This window comes from Prionailurus viverrinus, chromosome B3, assembly GCF_022837055.1.
Source record: "Prionailurus viverrinus isolate Anna chromosome B3, UM_Priviv_1.0, whole genome shotgun sequence".
NCBI classification, from domain to species: Eukaryota; Metazoa; Chordata; class Mammalia; order Carnivora; family Felidae; genus Prionailurus; species Prionailurus viverrinus.
Genome location: NC_062566.1, coordinates 107,023,619 through 107,049,112, shown reverse-complemented (window position 1 = coordinate 107,049,112; position 25,494 = coordinate 107,023,619). Strand labels below are relative to the sequence as shown.

The 25,494-nt window shown below is 45.7% G+C and overlaps 1 protein-coding gene across 4 annotated transcripts; it reads left to right on the top strand.

Moving 5' to 3' along the window:
* The first annotated feature begins 763 nt into the window (after nucleotides 1-763).
* MAX (MYC associated factor X) lies at nucleotides 764-25,449 on the top strand. Of its 4 annotated transcripts, none has more exons than XR_007153030.1 (6): nucleotides 764-1,034; nucleotides 1,789-1,815; nucleotides 9,514-9,621; nucleotides 22,545-22,668; nucleotides 23,148-23,232; nucleotides 23,927-24,059. XR_007153030.1 is itself a non-coding variant. In XM_047863072.1 (5 exons), exons 1-5 carry the CDS (start codon nucleotides 999-1,001, stop codon nucleotides 24,112-24,114), a joined length of 483 nt encoding a protein of 160 aa, XP_047719028.1. In that variant the 5' UTR covers nucleotides 768-998; the 3' UTR covers nucleotides 24,115-25,449. The 4 variants fall into 4 exon arrangements, 2 of the variants coding, with proteins under 2 accessions (XP_047719028.1, XP_047719029.1); XR_007153029.1 differs by having other exon boundaries at nucleotides 23,148-23,248; nucleotides 23,927-24,053; XM_047863072.1 differs by lacking the exon at nucleotides 23,148-23,232 and having other exon boundaries at nucleotides 768-1,034; nucleotides 23,927-25,449.
* Nucleotides 25,450-25,494: the final 45 nt, after the last annotated feature.

Here is a 25,494-nt window from a genome sequence, read left to right as displayed (position 1 = left end):
GTAAACGGTTGATGAAGGTCGGGGGTCAATGAATGCAGGAGCCTCACGATGAGTAGCAGGCATGGTTACCCCGCGTGAATGAATACAAGATTCTCAAGGCTGGGAGCGGTCCGTCAGCAAGGCCGGTTATCCTGCCTGTCCTGTAACACCACTTAACACCTGCCATTGACACCTCCCCACAGCCAGATCCCAAAGGTACGCACGGGCATTCGGAGCCGCGCCCCCTAGTCTGCAGCAGCAAGATCTGCACCCCCCTCCCCTCCCCCGCCCAACCCCGGCCCTAGTGGGTTACGCCCCAGGGCGCAATGCAGAGCAACTCAGGCACCAAAAAGACAAAGTAAAACTAGTCGTACGAGGAGAGGCATCGTTATTTAGGCAGCCGGCTACTCCCCCAGAGCCTCCACCCTGCCCCCTGGGCCCGGCGCCCAGCGCTCAGACCATGCCCGGCTCCTGGAGCCCCAACTCCCTCCACGTGTCCTATCTTCCCAGCAGCCTCCTCTGCTGCCTTGGGAAGAAAACCTCCTGACAACTCGCGGTCTGCGGACTACGACTCCCAGCAGGCATCGCGCCGCTTCTCTCTCCGCCCCCTCCACAGGACACGCAGGCGCCCTGGGCTCCGTCAACAGGTTGGGCTGGCGACGACTATATGCAGTTCCTTATGGGATTTGTAGTTTTACTGGCTCCAGCTGGGCCGTCAGTCAAAGGGACGACAACTACAAGTCTCGGCGGCCCCAGCGTGACGGGCCCGGTCACGTGGCAGGGGGCCGACCGGGCGTGCGTGCCGCCGTTGATCCGGTGCTGCAGTGAGGAGGTGGTTCTCGCCCGTGTTGTGTGTGTGTGTGCGTGTGTGTGTGAGTGTGAGTGAGAGAGCGAGTGAGTGAGTGAGTGAGTGTGTGTGTGGGGGGACTCGGCTTGTTGTTGTCGGTGACTTCCCCCTCCCCTGCACCCCTCCCCTTTCCCCGCCGCCGCTGCAGTGGCCGCTCCCTGGGCCGTAGGAAATGAGCGATAACGATGACATCGAGGTGGAGAGCGACGTGAGTCCTGGGGCTTCTTCCTTCCCGTACGGGTTGTCAGGCGGGGACAGCGGCCGGGGCTCTCCGCGGGGCGACGGCGGCAGGGGGTCGGGCAGCCTCCTCCTCTTCCCCTTCCCCCCCCCTCGCCCCCCCCCCCCCCCCCCGCCCTTGACTGGGACCGCCTCTGTCGCGCTCCCGGCTCGCTCCCCTCCGGGCTCCTAGCCGGAGCGGCCTTCTGGGACTGGAGGTGGGGAGGAGACACGCGGCCTTTGGGACCCCCACCTCCCCCCGTGGAGGAGGGTGCTGCGGCCTCCCGCTCCCACCCTATCCCGCTCAGGATCCGGGGGACTGGGACGGGGTGCGCCTGGGATCCCATTGTCCGGATCCCGGGTAAGGGGACGACGCTCAGGACCTGCCCCCTGGGTCCGCGATCACCCTCTTCCCGTGACCCGCGGATCCTGGGGGGTGAGGGAGAGCGGACAGGGGTTGGGAGTGCCCAGATACCCCGAGCTGGGTGCGAGGGGGAGGAGACAGTGCTCTAAATCCCCTCCGGCCGATGTCGGATCCTGGAAGGAGGGGCGGCGCTCGGGACCCCCCTGCCCCGCTACCGGATCCCGCTGGGGTGATGTCGGCGTGGGGTGGGGAGGGAGGGAGGGGGGTCGGGCCGACTCCCCACCCGCCGCTTCCTCCGCCGCCGGCATTTTCTTTCTTATTATTGAATGTGAAGTGTAAAAATAACTTCTATATTTTCTATTTTTTTTCTCTCTTATTCCAGGAAGAGCAACCGAGGTTTCAATCTGCGGTACGTCTCCTACTCTCCATTTCATTTTCATTTCCGTTCAGTTCTAGTCCTTTTTGGGGTCAGAGAGAAAAAGAGATTGTTCTATTATTTTTAATATTGTAGTAAACTCTCCTGTTAACCGCTAAGGTGAGGCGGGGCCTTGTTCTGGGGTTCTAGGTGGGGGGGGTCGGGTTTGCAAATATCATCATTCTAGACTCAGGTGGTAAGTTTCAGTGGACTGTAGGTGAGTGAAAGGAGCTGTTTGCAAAGAAATGAATCGTTCAGTAGTTTTCACGTGGGTGATCTAGCTGTCACTTTGTAAGTGTAAAATGAGAAATGTGTCATTCTGAAGTAAATTGTATTATTTTGGGTCAAAGTTGTCAGATTTACTTTGGAACAAGTAGGTTCTAAACAATACATGCGTAGTTGTGTGAGGCTGAAGCCACATGCGAAAAATCATCTTTAACCAAAAGTCATGTGATTTCTATAGGCCTATAGAGTCTAGCACAACCTGGTATTTTTCTAATGCAGAAATTAGAAATGTAGAGGAGCCAAAGGTTGAATAGGAAAGTGTCACAAACAGTTTATTGTGGTCTATTTGCGGTGAAGGAGAGGTATAAAGAAAATAGAAAAATTGTTGAGGAAAGCGTGGCATTGTAGAGACAGATTTGCTAAAAGGTGGCGGTTGAGATCATACAATGTTATCAGTAATTTCTCAGGGTTTTGATATTAATGTTCTCAGTAGATGTTCTGTGGATTTAGATAGACACTAATCTCCTGCCTTTCCAGTCTGGGACAGTGTGGTGGGTGTTCCATGAAGAGATTAGAGAAAGAAAAAAAAGAATAGACACAAAATAAATCAGAGTCAGAGGAAGAGAAGTACATGAGAGTGTCTTAACATTTGACAAATGGGAACGGTACAGAGTTTATAGAATGGGGGGTCAAAAATTCAGATGCCTCTGGGGGGCCCAGGCAGTAAGATCATCAGGAATAAAGTAGAGAGCAGAGGTGAGGACTAGGGCTCTGGACAGCACATGTCTTTACTGAAAAGACAGCCATTAAACTCCAGTGGGTTGTTGTTATGTGGGAGTGAGGGCTCACTGTTGCCAGATCTTCCTGTTTTGAAGAAAGATTAGAAATCCAGATTTTTTTACTTTTCTGATTGTTGACATGATGTTTGGGGACTTGTTAGAATTTGCAGGATGCCACTTTGATGCTTCTGTTATCACAGGATAAAAGCACGTCCACTGCCTTGTACCTACTGTACAGTAGAGCAGGCAAAGTTTCTGCAGGTTCTCCAAGCAGATAGGCATTAAGAAAAATGTTTATTGAGAGCTAATATTTCCGTAAAATCTGGAGTATGAAGTTGTTCCATAAGATTTAAAAAATTATCCCTGGGTAATAGTCACAAAAAAGATTTTGCTCTATTTTTCCTTGAAGTATTGTCAGATACTTACCTTTACACATGTATTTGGAAATTCAGTTCCTTTTTTTTAGTTACTATTACCCTTAATGGTGTGAATGTTGAGTTTCGTGTTTAGAACCCAGTCTTTTTAAAACATTCCCCCCCCCCCCCCCCCCCGCCAAGTTTCCAGTTATAAAATGTATTCCAGGGCTTGATCACGGTTGGAGGATAGGGATTGGTTAGGCCTCCTTTGCAGAATCATTATTTGAATTAGAATTACATTGGCTTTCCAGTGAGAGAGTTTTCTTTGTGAAAGTTTGGCTTACAGTTCTTGAAAGCTTTCTGCTTTTCAAAATATCCATCCACATGGGTATTGATGTAAATTGCTTTATTAAATTATTAAAATGTTTCCACTCTCCTAGAATGCTAATGTCATTGTTTTTCTTAGATATTTTTAGTTTGGTGTTAAGGTGCCTAAGATCTTTCTCTTTGATTTTGGAAGGTGGGCAGTGGGAGTGGATTTGATTCTGTTTTTAATTTGACACATCTATTTGCTGAAACTTTTTTGTTTAATTTTTTTTCATGTTTATTTTTGAGAGAGAGAGAGAGCGCGTGCGGGTTGGGGAGGGTCAGAGACAGAGGAAGAACAGAATGTGAAGCAGGCTCCAGGCTCCACACTGTCAGAACTGAGCCCGATGTGGGGCTCGAACTCACAAACCGTGATATTATGACCTGAGCCAAAGTCGGACACTTAACCAACTAAGCCATCCAGGCATGCCTTTTTGCCGAGACTTTTAAACATTATCTGGCACAAAATAATCATAAGAGCATGGAAAGAAGAAGCAACAGATAAATTTTTATGGCATATCAAACAGTTATCATGAACAAATAGGGTAAAAAGGATTTCGGGGTTCTTTTCTCTGTGAATACATCACTTTATTTCCTGCCGTTTAGTATAGATAATACATTTTTTTTTTAATTCGGAGGGAACTATTCATAAGCTTTGTATTCAGAAAAGGTTGTGGACTGTGAACAACCAAATATTCAGGACTACAGAAGAACTTCTAACAAGTTATTTGGAAGGTTCTGTGGGTCCTGATGTAAAAAGAGACCCTCATTTGTCTTTTATGAGGTCACTACAGTAGATACAGCCTTACTGTGTGAGAAATTTAAGATTCTCTGCAAGAATAGTTAGGAAGTGAGGTTAACTCTAACAGAAAGTGAAACTGATTTGGTGAATTTTTTTTTCTGTTGCCTCAGTGCAAACGGAAAACAGCTTCTCCAGTGACCAGTAAGCTTTGTAAAGGAAATAATATTTTTATTACTAAATTTTATGCATCTCACAGTCCCACTGGTATTATCTTACTCTTTTTTGGAGGGAAAAATCTGCATTTTAGAGAAACTTTTCTAGGACGGGTATGTTTCATACGAAGTAAATCCTTTTGTTTTATTTCTGTTTGGGAAGTTACTTTTGGAAAAAAGTGAAAGTAGACGAGAAATGTAGGGTTAGTGTGTTAGGAAACTCAAGGCTTATTATCCGTATCAGCTGGATGTGTTAGAGTTACAGTATATCTGTTAAGGGGTATAGAAACAGATCTGTGCAGTTTCACGTGTGGGTCTTCCTCCTATTAAATATTTTTAACTTCGTAGTGCTCTGTGCTTTGTTGGGAATTACAGTCTACTTAGAAGGGAATGAGCTTGGTCGTCTTTGAGATTCGAATTTACTTGGAAGCCACTGTCTGTTTTACCTGGAATTAGTTGCGTAGAAGTGCTGCACGCTGCATGTAATTTGTGTGTGCTTCAGAGTGTTGACAGTGGTACAGAAATGCCAGGCTTGCTTCTTAAATACGCCTGTTTGTTAGAGTAAAAGGTGTTCTTATGTTTTAAAGTCCTTTTTCAAGATGCCCGTAATGGCGAAATTGTTGATCGTGGAATCTAACTTGGTTTTCGATTAAAATTTCATGACCAAGGCATTTTTAATTTCTCAAATGGCTGTAGTTTGAGAGCATATTTGGATAATAGCATTCCCAAGTTCTTTTAGGCACCAAATGATGCCAAACAAAACAAAACAAAGCAAAAAACAAAAAAAAAAACCCTCAAAAACACATGTATTTAGTTGAGTTTAGAAATGTATAGTAGGCATTTGGCTTCTAGCAGGAGAGGTGTTGGGAACTTGAAATTTATATCTTCCTATTAAGGACCTTAGTGGTTTCTCGTCACAGCTGCCCATTATTTCATGTTGCAGTTTTCATGTTGATTAAAATGAGTTAAGTTGCTTAGAAATTCAGTTTTATTTCTCCTATTTGCTTCCCATCAGAAGTAATAAATAGATCTTTTCTGATGAGAATTTTGAACTGTGTATTTTCCATGGTTGTGTTTAATAAGAGTAGCTTATTAACAGTAAGCAACATTATCTCTCCTCTAAAATGCAATCTTTGAATTTCTTAAAGGCAGTACGTGTTTAGTGAGCAACTTTCAGTATATGCTGAGCATTCTTTGTATTGGAGTTAAGAAGATTCTCCTTATAGGTGGGGTTAGATGTCAGATAGCCCGGAAATGGCATCGTTCTCGAAAACCTTGTGCATCCTTGAATAATGGAGCATTTATTTGCCCCTGCTGTTTGCCTACCTAGAATTTGTAGGAAATGAGGCTGCTAACTGATGTAAGGCCTTGAAGGAAGATACATTCTCTGTGCAGTAAGTTGGAAGGAAATAATTTAAAGAGATTTCCCTCGATTTTGAACACACCTCCTTAGCTTGAATGACCTCCTGCCAGTTTAGCAACTTCTTGGCTAGCAAAATAATGTTTGCTTTCAACATATAATAACACTTAAGATACACGTGCTTGTTAGTGTCAGAGGTGGACAAATTGTAGGTGAAGATTTTTACTCTGGCTGCCAGTATGGAAAGTTTGGTGGAAATAAAACTGAGAGGCTGGATAAAAACCTTGGCAGAGATGTCAAAGCTGGAAGCGATTTGGTGCTGGAGTTCCTGTTGAGCATCTGTGGGCCACTCTTCAGTATCGCACAACCCTTTAGGATTTCTGTTAGCCTGGGATGCCCTGAAGGAAAGGTTTTTTGGCAGAAACTGCAAATTGAGTGTAGTTGAAGAGTGGCAGCGTCCAGCCACTGCTCCTATAGGATGTAAGGAGGAAGGCATTTGCGGGCCAGCTGTGTAGCCCAGGAAAACCTCTGCTGTCTTCTAGAATTTGTTTGGTCCCATTCATCTTCATTCTCAAACATCTCAGTATGGGCAACAGAAAGCTGGCTGATTTCTTGAGTTGAGCTTTATTTAAGACACACAGTTGTTTGGCCCTTCCCGCACCCCACTCCCACCCCCTTGTTTTAAACTAGTTTTGAGTTTGTGGGAGGATCTCAGATGCTTTACACTGGAAGTCTTTACCCTGTTTTTCATTCTCAACTCTGAAATCTTGGCTCTTTCGAAAAAGGTTTCCAGCAAGTGAAGACTGTTAACAAAGCAGTGATAAGCCTGGCAACTGGCCCTCCATTTGGATGATTTGGAGCGGGGGGGGGGGGGGGGGGGGGGGGGCAGGGGAACATTATTATCGGGCTGGATGGATCTCTGTGGTTTGGAAATGTTTCCTGAACAGAATTCTCAGCATTGTGTAAAGGTTTTTCATATGGTCTTTCAAGCCACTAGAGGTATCATTTAGTCTAGAGTTGCCTGGAGTTAGGCATGTTAGTTCTGCATATTTTTAATTTGCTCTTTCAGATGAGGCCTAGGGAGGAGACAATACATCATTGCCATTGTCTCTGAGAGCTTTGAAATTGACTCTGGTTAAGAGTAACTGCTTGGGATGGACATGGCAACAGGGATTGGTCTAAGATTCTACCCTTCTGCTAGTTAAATTGGGCCTGGAACCACCACAGAAATTCCATCCACTACTTCGAGAACAACAGTCCCCAGCCTAGGCTTTCTACCAGGCAGTGGACTGCTGCCTTTCCTTGTTGAGCCAACTTCTCAAACTTGGCTGGCTCCCCAGATAAGAAGCCAAGATTTCTGCTGATGGTCCACAGCCAAGTTCACTTAACAATCCTCTAACCAAAAGACTTGTCCATTTGAGTCCTTTCAAGGCTCAGTGAATGGGAAGGGGTAGTGCATTGTGGGGATGATTTTGGTGTTAGATTATACCTGGCTCCACCTGTCTAGTGCAGGCCTGAGTGAAACCAAGTTCAACTTGATTCTAACCTTTTGAGATATGTAGGACTCTCCCAGAAAGAAAACAGACAATTAGGATTTTATTTGTATCAACGAGAGGAATTGTGGGTAACTCTGCTGTCACTGCTTCTGTGCACAGCTCTTAAGCCGGGAGGAGGGCCAGGAATCAGGGTGATTTAGTAGACAGGAGTATCTTGGGCTGCTGCTGGAGACCAAAGCTGTGCAATTAATTTGCATGTAAATAAACCATCTTAGGGAGTAGGTAACAAATGCTAGAGAGGCAGATGTCATCTCCACCTTCTCAGTGCTTTAGGTAGAGTCAAGGTTAGAACCCAGCCCACCTTACCTGTGTAGGTGACTAGAGGGGACAGTAAGTTAGGAAAGGACTGGGTACTTAAATATGTTCAATACTTCCAAGTTATTTCATACTGCTGTTAGAAGGCATCGGCATTCTTGTTCTAATGCTGTGTGGTGCAGCACACCTACCTCTAGCCTTAAGTTATCTGGTGTCCAAGCTTGATCATTCCCTCAGTGTCCCCCTAGATTTCATATGTCATTGGAGTTCAGCAAGCACTCACTTTACCACGAATTCAGACTTTAACAAGGTTAGGAGGGTGTTAGAAGTGCCCAGGCATCTGCCCTGAAGATGAGTTGCCATGCCATGTAGAAAGAACCATGGCCATGATGGGAACCAGGTGTCCGATTCAGCAGAGCTAGAGGTGAGGTGTTGTGCTTGAGACACCAGGAAGGGACTTTGGTTACCACAGCTCCTCCCAGCCTCCTCTTCCTCTGTAATGACTCAGACTTAGGCTTATACAGTAGAATTCTAAGTCCTTTCATTCCCATGACTTGTCTTTATAGATTTTTGCCTGTGCATCTTGTCTAGTACAAGGATTCATTTGAGGCATTCTTGTCTAAGCCAAGTTATTTACTCTTGTTGCTTCATATCTAAAGTGCCCGGTGCTCTGTCTGGGTAGGTTAAAGCTACCCGAAATTTCCATATACAGACTTGCTCTTTGAGTAGCTCAGCGCAACCTTGTGTATTCAGGGTAAATTCTCAGAGTATATTATTCTCCATAATTCCCAAAGTGTGGAAGTGATCAAGGTTCTTGCTTTAGACTAAGTTAAGTGTCTGTGTTCCATTTGGAGGAAATGCTCTTTTATTAGGGACCTGCTGAAGCTCTCTTGCAGTGCTCTCCAGCACTCTCTTTTGCCTGAAGCCAGTGTATTTTGCCACTTGTGATTTGTCACCAGTCTTTGTCGCTCTCCAGCTGATAGTTCTTTGTGATTCTAAGCAGGACAGGATAAAGACTTCGGTCCAGTCTGTGGGTATTTAGATACTGCCAAATAAGCTTGACCTGCCACAGGTGCCTGAGGAAATTTATTCAGAGCCTGTGAGTGTCAGATGATTTGCTGTCTAAGAACAAACTTTCTGGCATAGCCTGTGTGAGGGGAAGCCCTTGGCAGGATGGCACCGTGGATCCACTTTAAAAAACAGGAACTCAGAATGTACTTGGTGTCTTTATCATCTCTGTCATAATCTCAGATTCACGCATCTGGCTTTTCTAGAGGTTTTAGTTTCGATTGTATGATTTGGTGAGCAGGTCTTAAACTAGTCCCTTTTAGCAAGCTGGAGCCCAGAGCAGACTCATGGTGATCGGTTTCACATGAAAAGCACTGCACCAGTGACTTTACTCCTTTCCTGGGCACCCACCATGAGGAATCTCTTACAGTGGGGGTGATCACATTTTATGAAGGGGCCCCTCTGGAGCTTTTCCCTGGTCACTTCCTAACCATGGACTGGCGGCTGTTCTGTCACATAAGTAAGTTGTGGGGGAAGACTGATGTTGCAGGAGAGTTGCACTTTGTCCCCATGAATAACTTTTATTTTACTTATGCATGAGCTGGATGCATCGAGCTACTTTGGATGTTCCTGTCGCAAGCCTTGCTCACCCCTTTCTCCCCCTTTAGCAGATCCTAATTCTGGAGACTCCTAACTGCCCACCTCGACAAATCCTTCCCAGCCCAATCGCCAGGGACAGCGCTGACAGCATATACTTCCAGGCTATTCCCCACCCACCTATACCAAGCAAAAGGAACGACATTGCTAATGTGCTCTTTTTCCCATTCTTCTAGGCTGACAAACGGGCTCATCATAACGCACTGGAACGAAAACGTAGGGACCACATCAAAGACAGTTTTCACAGTTTGCGGGACTCGGTCCCATCACTCCAAGGAGAGAAGGTGAGTTTATGGAGAAACTGATGGCCACAACTAACTTGGAACTTGCTGTGGGGCTTACCAGGCCACTCACCTATCTGGAAGGAAATTACATGGTTTCCTTACTTTTTGATTTTTGGGGTATCATTACACACCTACTCTGTCCTTAGCAAATAACGACAGATAAAATGGAGCTGCTTGTAAGACATTAGTAGGAGTTCTCTTTTAAAATCAGTATTACTTGTAAAAAAAAAAAAAAAAATTACTCCTTCAAGAATTTATTATAACTATAGTATAGGGAGCAGCCCATAGAAGTTTGGGATAACACTAAGGATTTCTGAGGTTAGTGATTCCCTAGACCTCCACGAGAATTTCTTTTGTATAGTTTGAAGTTAGTACTTCTTTTAAATGAGACCTCTCAGGAATGTATGTGAACCAACCTGGACACTAGTGATCTCCCAGTTCCAACAGCTGTTATTTCAAGGCGTATAAAGAGCATGTTAAGCCATGGGACAAAAGACTTAAGGAAAGAGACATGTTCATACGAAATGGAGGGAAAATAGTAACTGATCTTCTCCTGCTTCCCTCCGCCCCACTGATGGCCTTCCAGAAACTAATGTTTTCCCTGGAGAGGTAGGCACCAGCTGTTTCTACATTTGAAAAACAAAGTTGGAAGCTTTGAGTAAAAAGCGTATGGGTTGGGGTCACTTCTTGGAATTTGGAGAAAACATCTGTTTGCACAGTTAGTTATATCCTGAACACAGAACGTAGCCAGCTGCTCTCTGCAGCAGTTCAGTGGTAGAAATGGCGGACTGGAAAGAGGACCTGTGTATTTCTGTTTAGTGATACAGTGTTTAAAAAAACAGCTGTTTTAAGAAAAATCATTGCTCTCAGGTATACTTTCCGTAGCTCTCCTGATTCAGTTCTGTGGGTGGGGGTCCTGAGTTTGGTTATCCAGAGCCAAATTTGGAACCATTATAGTTTCACTTTGTTTATACTGTCACTCTGGTAAATCATGTGCTTTATACCTTATCTGAGGTGTGGCCTTGTATGTGGCTGAAGCATGGAGTAAGTCTGACCTTTATGAAAAAACAAAACAGGCCAGTGAATACCTAGTATTGCAAAACCAGAATTTGTCATGGGTTAGGCCTACTTAACGTGGACTTGCTTTAAGTGTCCTTGAACTAAGGTGCTTACCTAGGATAACAGCATTCCTAGACACAACACCGTCTAAGCAAGACAGGAAATCTTTATGATGGGGAGACAGACTCATTCTTTTCGTCAAAGTACACACATGCAAAGGATTATCTCTTGTGTTTGTTTGAGCTGTTGACAGTCAGTGCTTACTCATATGCCATGGTATCGATTAAAACGACTTTGGTGAATTAAATGGAATGAGCTCCCTTCTCTTAGGTCTCTCACATCTAACCAGGAGTGGCACCTAGGCAATGTTTCCCAAGAAGTGGCCTTTGGATCACTCATGTCAGATTTACTACTGATTCTTAGACATTCTTAAGTTTGAGGACACTTTGGGAGAGGTTGGTCATAGGAGCTCAGCTGTACCATTTTCCTTATCCAGCCTATTTTGCATTACCATAATAATCTTCCTTAAGTCCTTAAAATCACAGTATCCTAAATCCTCTTGTCTCCTTTCTTCAATGAAGTTGATGATTTGAATTTGGTAGCCTCTTAAACTGAATAGTCATTCATTGTGGCCAGTTCATTTATTCACTCAGTCTGTTCATCGAATGCTTATTTGAGGTTTTTCTACATGGCAGGAACTGTTCTAGATGCTAGGGAGACAGCCATGAACAAAACACACAAGCAGAAGTGCTTATTCTGGTGAGGAAAAGACAGAAAATGAGCTAATAACGTAAAATATATATAGCCTTTCAGTTAAGTGCTGTGGAGAAAATTAAACAGGGAAGGAAGTTTTGCAGTTTTCAATAAGCCAGACAAAACTCACTGGCAGGGCAACATTTGAAGAAAGGTTTGAAGGAAGTGTGAAAGAAAGAACCATGTACCTATCTGGTGATGAGCAGTCCAGGCCAAGGGAAGGCAAGTGTAGTAGCCATAAGGCAGGAACCTGGGAGCACTGCCGGGCCTGTCCAGAGCCGAGGCCAGAGTGGCCAGGCTGGAACTGCAGGGATGGTGACAGGAAATGAGGTCAGAGAAGTAGCAGGAATAGGGGAGAAGAGCAGTCAAGGGGCCAGGTTATGTGGAGCCCATTAATAAAGCCCTAGTGTGGGAATTTACCAGGTGCCTTTTTAATTTCAGAGTCCTGTTCTGTGTTCTAATCCAGATATTTCACACGGAGCATGAGTAAAGTAACCCTGAGCCCCTTCGCATCTGAATTCCACCGTCTACATTGTTTTCCTTATCTGCCAGCATTGTTTCATAGATGCTGTAGGGAGTCTAGCAGGAAGAGTGCTTTGTCTCTCAGTCTTCCCTGTGCTCATTAAATGTTGTAATTTTTTAAAAATACGGTATTTGAACCTAAAGGAAATTGGCTAATTCTTGATTTGGATTGCAGTAATTAAGGTTGTGACATTGTGTAAATAATCGTGAGTTTGGGTGAGCTTCAAGTGGATTCTTGCAGGAAAGCCTCCAGGCTCCTTTGATTTGAGCATTTTTAACTTCCATGTGACTTCTCACTTAATATTTGAATCATCTGTCACGTGTCCTAAGCCTTTTGATTTTTAATGCAAAACCAGTACTGAGTGAATTGGATCCTAACCAAGAATGGGGGATACTTGTATTAAAAAAATAGCTTTAAATGTGAGACCCAAACTCTATCCTCGGCTTCCTTTATTTATACTGTTATCATAAACATTATAAAAAATGATCACCTTCTGTGTAAGAAAAAAAAAATCAGTAATCAACATCTGTGATGCAATGTAAAAGTAAGCACAACAGTTCTCTGAGGTACTATGCTAATAGAATTGGACGTTTGCTATTACTGCTGTTCCTGCCATCATTACTGTGTCAGACATGAGGAAGCAACTTGAGATCATGGTCCCTGTCTGTAGCTGAACAGGGACTAGAACGCGGGATTGCCAATTGCCAAGGTCAGTCTTTCTACCATATCTTGTCTTTACGTGGGAGCTCCCTCAAGGTAGAGCCGGTATTCTTGGCAGTATGTCATTCAGGGGCTATTGCTAGAATACTCTCCTCTGAGGTGGTATATGTAGGTGCCACTGAAGTGCAGACAGTTGAGGATCATTTAACTCTGTACGTTTTTCTGAGTCCACATAGCTTCTCTGAGAAATAGACCATTGTAGTTGGTGGTCCATTTGGGTTTTGCCATAGGTCGCAGCGTTAGCAAGTAGACTCTTGAACTCTGTCGTGTAAGTTTCTTGTTTCCCATGTAGTTCTTCCACTGGACATCCCACAGGGAAAGGTGAGATGGAATTAGAACCATCAGCCAGTCAACCAGAGTAAGGGAGTAACGACTGTTCTCTGGGAAGACATTACTTTTCTGGAACAGAATTATTCTTTGTTTTAAGGGCAGTAGGTTGGGTGCTAGGGAGGGTTACCCGATGGCTTGCTGGCACTGAACTCATCCTGTTGATGTGGATTCAAGACCTGGTGGCCAGCCCATTAGTTTGCCTTCACATGGGGATATAATTCTTCCCTCCACCCCATAAGTTAGCCCCAGCATCCAATCACACTGTCTCCTTAGCGTGGTTGACTTTAGTGATAAAAGGTTCTATTGCAACATTGCCATTTGTAGCTGTATGGTGGTTTATAGAAATTTCTCATCTTTTAAGTCTCTTCCTAAATGTGTTTATCTTAATGTTTATTGGTTTCAGGCAGTTGTGCTATGGATTTCTCCTTTCTGGATAGAGCTGTGTTAAAAAGAGAGAACATAACCTAAGATGAAAATAAAATCGGGGTTTCTTTTAGTGAGCATTAAGTTCAGAATTCTTTCCTTTTGGATGAGAACATGAGGGCACCGCCCCAGTCAGCTCCTGCCATAGACTCTGGCACGTGGTAATTCCCAGTACGTAGCTGTGGAGTGAGAGTGCCAGAGGAAACCGTGGGCTTGCTCAGTCCTTGAACAAAAGAACATCAGCCAACATGGTTGTGCTCACCTGTTTAGTTAAGACCCAAGACCTATGTGAGTGCTGTAAAGGTTTAAAAGGTATAATAGTGTCTTCTCTTGAAGGTCTTGCTCCCTTGTTGGGAGAGAGGATTATATGTAATACCTAGCAATAATAAGGTAACATGCTGAGCATCGAAGGAGAGGTTAAAATACTGAGCTAGTCTGTTTCATTTCCATGAAAGCCCGCTTCCTTAACATGTTAAGGCGTCTGTCAAATAACTCACTTGTAACCGGGAACCTGACAGTTCTTATAGCTGAAGGTCAGTGTCCTGGTAAAGTCACTCAGCACTGTGACCAGGGCACTTACCCCAGTTCTAATTGTTTGTGTAGCTACCCGGTGAATGTCTGCCCGTCCTCCACACCACACCATAAGAAGTACCACGAAGGCAGGGAAAACAGCTTCTGGTCGTATTGCTTCCCTCAGTTCCTGGCACAGGAACTGTGCAGAGTATTTGTTGACTAAAGGAAAGAGGCCCCCTGTCCATCCACTCCGGCCACGTTATACTGGGAGAGGCTCATTCTGGTGGGCGCCTCTTAAGGCGTGCAGTTCATTTGGCAACACTGTTTCTACATCATATGGGGCTGTTGAAGGGATTATGTTGTAGATGAAAGTAAGGCACATCCCTGCCCTTTTCACCACCTTACTCATTATTACCTGACCAGACTCCAACCTGTGCAGTAATTTGCTTCACAACTAGGTTTTTCAAAAATTTAATTTTCTACCTTAAATTTATTGTCCGTGGTTGCCCGAGTCTCCATTAATCCCTGGGTTCAGCAAATGTAAGTGTACTGATTTATTGAATTCCTTGTAAACTGTTTCTGTGCTACTGAAAACCTTTCCAGGGCATTTCAGTGCCCCTCAAGGTAAGGATTGGTATTTTATGTTCTCTAAAGAAGGTGCCCACCTTGCCCTCCTGCTTTTTCTCCCCCTTCCCTGACTGTGGAGCAGTGTACACCCTCCTCTTCTCCCCCAGAAATGTCATCTGTTGGAGTTCCTTCCTTCTCTCAAGACCCAACTCCAGCCTTACCGCCCGGATGACATCAGGGTTTCACAGTGAAGAGACCCACTCACAAGGGCCCCCCAGCCTGTGCACTCTTGGCTGCTGGAGTGCCTCCATGTTCTCTTTGCCGGGGCCTGTCTGCCTGCCTGCCTTCACGGCTCATATCAAGCAGTTCACCACCCAGAGAACCCCACAGTATTGCTCCCCCATCAGCCCCAGTGGTCATGGGCTTCATGGGGCCTTGCCTATGTCTCCCTTTTCTCTGTGACCATCTTATCACCTAGCTAAAGGGTGTGCTTCTCGAGGGCAGAAGCCTTGTCCACTCTTCTGGAAGTGTCTGCAGTGCAGAGCAGGGGAAGGTTCACTCCTATGGAGAGGACTAGAGAGCCAGGAAACCGTACCTAATGCTTTTCCATCTCGAGATTTGAAGGATACCCAGTTGGTTTCCAGGGCTTCCCTTCAGCATTTCTTTCCTTGCAGCAAAATTACAAAAGTTTAGGAAAAATGGGAAGAGGAAAACCTCCCCTTCCTCCAACCTATAGCTTTCTTTTGTTCTAAGATTTGAAGAGAAGTGTTGCCCAACAGATGTTTAATGTGAGCCACAGATACAATTAAAAAATTTTTTTTTAATGTTTGTTTGTTTTTTGAGAGAGTGAACAGGGAGGGGCAGAGAGCGAGGGGAACAGAGGATCTGAAGCAGGCTCTGCACCCTCAGCGAGAGCCTGATGTGGGGCTCAAACTCACGAACCGTGACATCATGACCTGAGCTGAAGTCAGACGCTTAATTGACTAAGCTATCCAGGCACCCCTACAATTAAATTTTCTAGTTGACACAGTAAAAAAGTAAAATAACAGATGAAGTTAATTCTAATAATATATTTTATTTAACCTAGTATGCAAAAATAAATATGACTTCAACAAAATCCAGTATATTTTATGCTTACAGCACAGCTTAATTTAGTCTAGTCACATTTCAAGTGCTTATTAGCTATTTGGACGACCATGCACTTTAAAGGCCTGTCTCCCCACTGGACACCCCACTTTAATATGACTGACATTGGGTGCCATCTTAAAGTGAACGTCAAAAGAAACTTGCCTTTTTTAGTTCTCCCCCAACAAGCTGCTATTATGAAATCCATGGAATAATTGATGGCATCTAAGAAGCAAGGAGATGATGGTATCACCAATCTGTGTATTCCCTTCTGGTTTCTTCCTCTGCACGCCTTACATGGGAGAAATGTTACAGCTTGCTGTTTTCACGTACCATGCCTTTTGCCCAGCTGATGATGTATTCATATATTTAGTCATTAGGCATGTTTCTGTTGGCCATTTAGGTTGCTTTTCATTTTTTGATTTTATAAATAATGTAGTGATGACCATTTTGTTGCAGGTGACTGTTTCCATAGAGTCGATTCCAAGAAGTTGGATTGCTAGGTCTAGGAGTAAAAACATCTGGGTTTTGCCATTTGTTGCCAGAATTCCTCTAGAGAGGATTGTTTTCATGTCTTCATTCTTTCCTTTCTTTTTCTTTAAAGCAAATTCAAAAGACTAGTCTTTTAGGGGCGCCTGGGTGGCTCAGTCGGTAAGTGTCCGACTTCGGCTCAGGTCACGATCTCACGGTTCGTGAGTTCGAGCCCCGCATGGGGCTCTGTGCTGACAGCTCGGAGCCTGGAGCCTGTTTCAGATTCTGTGTCTCCCTCTCTCTCTCTGCTCTTCCCCCACTCACACTCTGTGCCTCTCTCAAAAATAAATAAACATTAAGAATAAATAGACACCTTATTTAAAAAAACACAAAAACAAAAACAAAAGACTAGTCTTTTGACAGTGTTTTGAAAGTACTAGTATTACCATCACTGGAATTTTTTTGAAGAGGGGGAATTAATTTAGTAGGCAGAGTTAGTAATTAATTTTGTATTTTGTTTATTACCTGGAAGATTAAATCCTTTTCCATATGTTTACTTACTAGTTGTACTTCCTCTTTGGGGAATGTGTGCTCCTGTCCTTCATGGTGAAACCTTGATGAATAAGTGTCACACCCTCATCTCAAACTACCAAGGGCACAACATGTTTGAAACATGATTTGTGTTGACTCTTAAACAAATGTCTGACTCCTGGCTTTAACTAAGCCCCGTAAAGGGTATGATGCCTTCCCATAGTAAGCCACAAAATAGTCTAGGCTGGGGAGGGCTTGGTAGCAGGAAGCTTTGAGGGTGGCTCTGATCCCACAGCCTCCCTTGTTGGCATTGATGGGGGTTCCATTTTGGAATGAACCACTTTAATGCAGGCCCAGATTTATTGTGCAGATTCTTTAATTTTTATTTTCAGAAGATGACTATTCCAAATGGAAATGTATATAGGCTTTTGCCCTAGCTTTCTCTTTACCTTAATATGTGTAAAAGGTTGTGCAAGGTGTCAGAAAATAAAGGTTTTATGTCTCCTAAAATATGTAGTGCAAAACAAATGTCAGTTAGTGAGTAGTTCTTTTTTCATTCCCCAGGATGTGGCATTTTGGTTCTTGAGGGAACAAGGCAGTGGTAACATCTGATTTTGACAGTGAGGAGGGAGGAGGAAAGGTGATGAATACGAAGGTGATTACTTCTCGAGTCAGGGTTAGAACCCCAGGGAATAGCAATGGTGTTCCTAATGTGAACATTCTAGCACTACTCTTCTCTTCCTTACCTCCCTCCGCCTGCTTTCTAAAATAACGTGGCTTTTTACACAAATCCAGATTACTGTAATAAGCTTTACATCTCCAGAAACATGTGGAACTGTGCCTTATTTAAAAAGTTTTGATTTAGTAACCTTGGATTTTATCCGAATGTCAGTGTTAACTACTTCAAGAAACATTTGGGGCCTTAAGAAGGTTCTAATTAGAATGAAACTCTTGGGTTTGGATCCTTTTGTAAAATAATGTAGTCACTTCTTGCAACACATGAGGTGGGTGCACTGTGTTCCCAAATGGAGTTCTAGTCAAGTGGGTGCCTCTCGAGGCTGAGTTGACCCTTTCTTCTGTCTCCTTATTGCTGTGGCACAAGCTGGAAAAGGGGCAGGAACCTGCTGGGCCCCTTGGCCACACCACAGTGGGTCTTCTTTGTCCATATTGGTTTTATCCTTGTTAGGTAACGAGGCTAACCGCACTGTTGAGGCTGGTGTTTCCCCTCCTCCGGGGTCAGGTTCAGTCCTAGATAGATGCAAGCTATCTTGCATCCTTAGGCTTTTTCTATTTGTCTCTTCTCTGCTAGAAGCCTGTTTGGTTTTTACTTGTCTTTAAAAGAAAAAGAAAAACAATCTTCCTTCAATGCTGCTGTTATTACAAGCTACTTTTTTTTTCATTTCTTTGTCAACCTAATTTTAAAAAACTAGTCTTCAGCTTCAGCTCTATCCCTGCACTCATTAACTGTGCAGGGGTGATTTACCTAAACTCTGACTCCTCCAAGGAAACCATCCTCCCTGGGTCTTTATCGACATCAGTGTGGACAAATCACATGACTCTTTCGTAGTCCTTTCCCTCCTGCTCAGACTCTTCTCTCAGACCATGCTGTCAATGCATTTCTGTCCATCTTTTTTATTAGTTCCACAGTTTCCTCTGTGCTCCCAAAATAGAGGTGTCCTGGAGGCCTTGGTTCAAATCCTGACTCTACTACCTGCTACTAGGCAAGTTAGAGCGCTGTGCCTCTGTTTCCTCATTTATAAAATAGGGGACGTAATACATCAGAAGGTTGTATGAAGACACCTGGCATTAAATAAGTGCTCAGTAAGTGTTAGCTGCTGCCATTCTTATCATCGTCATCATTTGTACTGCTGTAATGCAGCTGGGGCTTTGGAACAGGACCTGGCGGGGCTGTCCAGTGAATTTTTGCATGGCTCCCACAGGTGAAGGAGGAACCCGAGGAGCCACTTTACATTGACTCGCACGGTCACATAAGAGGCCCAGTACCTCTTTGGTCCCCCCAGCCACAGTGTGTGCTGTCTCAGGGCTGTGTCCAGACCATTAAAGAGATCGGTTTCTGCTCAGAAAGGCGGAATCAGAATTTGTGCCTCCTAACTGTAAAACCTAGCAGGGAGAAAATTATCCCAGTTCCTAACAGGTATCCAAAGGCAACAGTCCATCTGTGGACACAATGACTTACCAAGTTCGGTCTGCTCAGTCACTCACTCACAGATTGCTGACTTAGCTAACCCTGCATTTCAAAAAACAGAAACCGAAAGCCCTGGGCCATTCCATAGTCCATGCTCTAAAGCCTGGGGCCGCACACAGTCCTACCATAAAGCCCAAGGTTCGTGTCTGTTTCTTTTTATTGTTCACATAGTAGAAACTCCTAAAGGCGCGAAGGGCCTGCCCACACCTTAATCTTGTGGCCAGGCATGTGATCATATGGTTTGGAAAGTCAGGAAGAGGGGATTTTAGATGTCTAGCATTTTCTCATCTCAACCTTTTGCTGTTCCTCCAGCGCCAACCCCCACCCCCCCCCACCCCGGACTAGATACCCATGTAAATTTGGGGGAATTCTGTATTCTGTGCTTTAAGTTTTCTCTCGTTGGATTTTACTTGGTGAGTACTCTGGGAAGGGCACAATTAATAAATTAATTGAACCATTCTTTTGGACTTGGCTAAGAGGTGGCCTGGGACGCTTCTGCCTTCAGGGGATAATGGAAGGGCTGTGCTTAGCCCTCTGGAGGCCTTGAGCCGGGTGTATACCAATCCCACCTTCTTTGGGGACCTCTGTGTTCTGAGCATCTGTGAATTTTATCTTCATGTGAAAACTGCCCTGGAATGGAAACTTGCACCACTCATAGGATCTTTTTCCCTTTTTGGTTTGTTGTGCTCTGCTTACTGCTCACTTTCACTTCATGGTTTCATGTGTAAATATGTGAAGAAGAAACTGGTCGCACACAGGCTGCTACTCAGTGTGGTATTTCATTAAGAGTCCTCACCAAACATTTTCAATCTTGCTTCTTTCCCCTCGTCCCAGCTGCAAATGAGTAGTTAAATAAGGGCTAGTGTTGCTTTCTGGGAACTGTTAGTGGGAAAAATAGGCAGACTTAAAGAGAGACTGGGATGTGAATATGCACAGCAACTGGATCCTGATGGGGTGCATAGAATTTGGAAGGCTGATTGGGGTCTCAGAGAATTTCTAGTCAGATAAGAAACAGCCACAGAGAGGGGCGCCTGGGTGGTTCAGTTGGTTCAGCATCTGACTCTTGCTTTCAGTTCAGGTCATGATGTCACAGTTCCTGGGATTGAGCCCCGCATCGGGTACTGCACTGACAGCATGGAGCCTGCTTGGATTCTCTCCCCGTCTCTCTGCCCCTCCCCTGCTCACACTCTCTCTCTCTCAAATAAATAAGCTTTAAAAAAAAAAGCCAGGGCGCCTGGGTGGCGCAGTCGGTTAAGCGTCCGACTTCAGCCAGGTCACGATCTCGCGGTCCGTGAGTTCGAGCCCCGCGTCAGGCTCTGGGCTGATGGCTCGGAGCCTGGAGCCTGTTTCCGATTCTGTGTCTCCCTCTCTCTCTGCCCCTCCCCCGTTCATGCTCTATCTCTCTCTGTCCCAAAAATAAATAAATGTTGAAAAAAAAAATTAAAAAAAAAAAAAAAAGCCACAGAGAGAAAGATTATATCTGCAGTCACAGAGCACATTAATGACAGAGCCCAGAATGCAACTGTCTCCTGGATGCCTAAACTCTTCCTTGCCACTCTGCCACCTTTCCTACAGTGCTACTTCTAAATTCCATCTCTAGGGGCACCTGGGTGGCTTTAGTCGGTTAAGTGTCTGCCTTCGGCTCAGGTCATGATCTCGCAGCTCGTGAGTTCGAGCCCCATGTCAGGCTCTGTGCTGACAGCTCGGAGCCTGGAGCCTGCTTTGTGTCTCCCTCTCTCTGCCCCTCTCCCACTTGCACTCTGTCTCTCTCTCTCAAAAATAAACATTAAAAAAAAATTCCTTCTGTAGTATCTAGAGAAGCAGAGTATTTTCATTACTCCTTTCTAATTATGTGCCCCCTTTTTTTTTTCATTTTATCCCCTAATAATTAGACCTAGTAAGTCCCCTTCAGCAGAAATGGGGAACAGCAACTGAAGTAGCCTTGCAGCCAGAGTTGCAAGCCCCGGTGGCACGGTACTCTCATTCTTCCTACGGAAGGTGCCCTATTCAAGAAGCACACCTGGCTCAGTCTCCACTCTCATGCCTATGCCGTGCTGTTCTCCCTGCCCAGAGTGACCCGTTCCCACAGATGTCACCCTGGGTTAGACCAGGCTTCACTGTTTCAGATGGGAGCGCGCACGTGTATGCCTGCGCACACACAGAGGCCGAGGCCCATGCCTGGCACACAGTAGGTAATCACCCCAGCCAGAAGCCATCTTTCCCATGGCCTTTCTAATCTGTGCTACTCAAGTTACAGTTGCTGGTGCTGCCCTGTGGTTTGTCTGTGTATAGATATATTTATCTCCTCAGCTAGAGAGTAAGTAAGCTTCTGGGCTAAAGAAGTCATGACTAATACATTTTGTTTCCCCACAGTGTCTGCTCAGTTCCTTGCATATAATTTGCACCAGATAAAAATGGTTGAATATGAACAATTTCCTTTTGAGGAAATTGCCTTAAGCATGCTATAAGAGGAAAGCCTGGAAATTCTAGTACTTGTGAGGACTGGTGAATAAATCCAGGCCTTGCAAACTTCTCTGATGCCCAGCCCAGCCCGAGGTATATAAATTGAGATTGTCAGGATTTAATACAAGTGGATTTAGTTTTGCTATCCTGAGTGTGGATGTTTTCTCTGCCTTTTCCCCCCTGTTGTGTTCTGGTTGTCAAGGACCCGCCAGGATGGTAACACAGAATTGTCGAGTACTGCCCTACCCCGAGTAAGAAATTTTGCTACTCCTCAGAAGCCTCGGTGGCCTGAATGCCACACTCAACTTCTAGACTGCCCTGCCTTGGGCATCAGTCCTCTTGGCTTTGTACCATTCTACCTGTTTGGCTAGTTGGCTGCTTGGCCATGAGTAACTCTGGCCATGCTTGCAACCTGGAGGGAATCTTCCAGGCATGTTTGGCCTTCAGGGGCAGAGTAACCTGACATCCATTTTAATGGCTTATCAACTTGTTCCTCTAACAGGGCAGTGCCTAGGCTGCCCACGGCTGTGGTAAAGGTGTGGTTGCTTCCTGAAATGGCCCAATCTCATGCCCTTCCTGTGTTGACATCAAGCTCTGACAGCTTTCACAAAAGCCTCTTTAGCCAGGAAGGCTGAAATGGTGACACAGCAGCACAGCTCAGTTGGAAATAGGTAACACAGTCAGGGTTTGTCTGAAATCTAGGGACCTTGGGGAAAAATTTTGAGCCTCCTCCAACTCCCGAGCTGGCTCCCACCGAGATCTTGCTCTTGTCTCACTGGACCAGCTGTCCGTAGTCACACCCTAGCAGAGAGTGAGTAGCCTAAGCTCTCAGCTAAGTAGTAGTTCAATGTTTTCAGACATGGCCAGGCCGAAAGTTGGAAGCAATCTAAAGAACCAAAGGGGATGGGGGGAGTACAAATTCAGGAGTCAGATGGATCCGAGTTTGAATCCAGGCTCTGCCACTATCTAGCTGTTGACTTTGGCTAACCGAGTAAACTTCTCTGAGCCTCGGGTCCCTGGTGGAGCCGCCTCTCAGAGAGTGCTGCTGCATAAAGCACTCGACGCCTTGACTGGCACAAAGAAGGCTCTTAGCAGCGATTCCTGTGTTTCCTCAGCCTTGTCCCACCTCACCCTCCAGCTTCCATTCCCCCGTGCTGCTGTTGCAGAAAGGCATGGTTTCCTCACCGCTTGGACTAGGTCTTTATTTTGTCCCCTTTGCTTTTTTTCATATTGCAACAGGCATCCCGGGCCCAAATCCTAGACAAAGCCACAGAGTATATCCAGTATATGCGAAGGAAAAACCACACACACCAGCAAGATATCGATGACCTCAAGCGGCAGAATGCTCTCCTGGAGCAGCAAGGTGAGCACGTGAGCCGGTGGGGCAGCCGGCCCTGCTGTGCTCCGGCCAGGTCAGGGCTTCGCACCTGGGCCTGCAGAGTCAGAACCAGTCACGGAGTGCGTGCTCATAAGCAGCGGCAGCCCTGCTTCTTGGGCCTGAATAGTTGAGTGTTAGAACCATCCTGAGGAAGGACCTGAGCCGCCAGTGAGGGAACAGTGGAGTCTAGGGGTTGGACATTTGGAGACTTTTTTTATGACCTGACCTCTCCCCTTCTTGGGGCTCAGGTGCTCTGCCTGCGGTAGGGGTCACACCTGGCATCAGGTGTCTCAAAAGAGCTTTGAGGTCCTTGGATTGGAGTGTGCTTTGTAAGTACCAGAAACTCCAGGTGTTCAGGGACAGTGAGCCCTCCCCATTGTCAATGGTAGTCCAATCAGGGCAGCCTATGGGCCAGGCCCATGCTGTTCTCCAATGCTCACACCCACCTTTTCCTACAACCACAGGGGAAAGCGAGAGCTGATCAAGTTCTTTGTTCCTGGGGAATTCACTTCTCTTCCTCCCTCATGGAAGATGCAAGTAAAAGGAAATGCAAGTAACCACCTGGGTTAGAACACCTCAAATAAAATAAAATAAAATAAGATAAAATGAGTGGGTTGACCTTCCAGGCTCAAGATGAGCTGAACCCCGAGGGATGGGCAGTGGGGGGCAGTATCGGGTTGGTTACTGGGCCACGCAGCCTGCATGGAGGGGCTGTGTGTCGAGAGGCCCAGGTATGCTGTGTGCATTGGCGACTTGCTTCCAAGTGTCCAGCTTGTCTTTCCAAGTGGATCTTGTACGAGAGAGCTAAGCCAGAACTTTTCTTTGGCCGACATCTTATGTCATCCTTCCCTGCTGTTGTGTGGCCTTCACACCCTTGTGGAGCCTGGCATCGCCAGGCCATCTTCTCTGTCATTGTGCTGCTGGGTCCCACAGGGAGCGTATGCTCCTGTCTCTACAGTCGACTTCCGTGGCAGGATGGTGACATCACAAGCCTTCTCTTTAGGGTTGGGAGGCATTGCAGAGTGGCTGGCCATGTCCACTGGGCCCCCAGGTCTGGCTGGGAAAGGAGGAAGGAAATGAAGTGTGTGGGTGGAACAGGCACCAGAAGGGAGTTACTTCTGAGCCACCCTGAGCCTCGGGGGCCAGCAAGCCCTTCGGAAGAACAGGCTGGACCCTGAGCTGAGACTCGGTTGCTTCCCTAGTCTCCAGAAGGCTGTAACCCGCTCGCTTGGTTGCCTTTCAGTCCGTGCACTGGAGAAGGCGAGGTCGAGTGCCCAACTGCAGACCAACTACCCCTCCTCAGACAACAGCCTCTACACCAACGCCAAGGGCAGCACCATCTCTGCCTTCGATGGAGGCTCAGACTCCAGCTCGGAGTCGGAGCCCGAAGAGCCCCAAAGCAGGAAGAAGCTCCGGATGGAGGCCAGCTAAGCTCCGCGGGGCAGGCCAGCAATACAAACTGTCTGTCTCCTCCATCGTCCCATCCTCCTTTCAGTTCATCCTTAGAACCCTCAGAACCATTTAAGAGACTCTTGTTTTCCTCTTTTCTCTTTTTTTTTTTTTTTTAATTTTATTTTTACGTAGAAGCTCTTGGACAACAGCTCTCGTTCTCCTTCCCCATTTCCACAAGCTTTTTTTTAATGTTTCCCTTCAGGGATTCCCTGTCCCCACCAGGAATTTTTAAACCAAAATACCCCAACTTGGCAGCTTTTTCTGTGGAGGACAGACGGCCGGCCGGACCTCTGAGCACATGGTGTCCTGACCACCCACCAGCTCCTCCAGCCCCGCCGGGCACATGCCCGGAGGACTCCTGCCCCTCCCAGGCCTTTCCTCCCAGGCCACCCTCACCTCCGTTTGATAGACTTTGTGAATCTGTGGACTGCTCTACTTTAAGAAGATGACCAGTTTGGAGTAATCAGAATTAATCCCCCTTCTTTTTAATTTTTTGTTTTTGTTTTTTTCTAAAAAGCTATTTATCGCTCCTATTGAAAGGCCAGATCCTTGAAGAAGTTTGTGGTATAAATACAAGTGGGGACAGATTTGCAGCACAGAGTCTTTGGCCTGTTTCACTCCTGCTTCTCCCAGCCAACCTTAGGGAGGGCTGCGTGACACTCGTGTGGTATGTGTGGGGGACAGCGGGCAGCAGTGAAGTGGTAGCCGCCAGGGGGTGGTAGGGGGTGGGACAAGGAGGGAGGATCGGGTCGGGTAGAGGTTTTGTATTGAGGGCCAGTGATGATGTTTTGATATTTATTTCCTGCTACTGAAATTTGAATCTGAGTGAATTGTCCCTATTTCTGATGACGTCGGTATTGCAAAGCGACAGATTCATAAAGTAATGATCAAATCTTCCTTTCTTTCCGTGTGTATTTCTAAGAAATAGAGCCAACTGATTTTGTATGTAAATACCAAGAGCAATTTACCTGGTACTAAACCCGCACCCCAGTGCGGACCCTTCCCCACCCTGACCCCATTCCCGTTCCAACTGTCCTGGACCCCGTTCCCATTGTGTGATCCAGCCCTGGTCCTGGCTGCGGTCAGCAGATCCCAGTGAAGGGTTTTGTGTGTTTAGGCCTCATTTCTTTGTCTTTTTCCTACTCCGTTCCTGGCATTTGCTGATTTCTAGTGTGTACTCTGTAGTCTCAGTCCGTGTTTGATTCCATTCCATGGAAATAAAAAGTATGTTGTACATACTGCCCAAGAATTGTCTTGCAAGTTAAGGCTTTCCCCTTTACTATAAGACTATAAATAAAAACTTATTTTATCCTTCTTGGTGGTGGTGTCTTCTTGCCCTTGTAGAGGCCAAGACGGTTA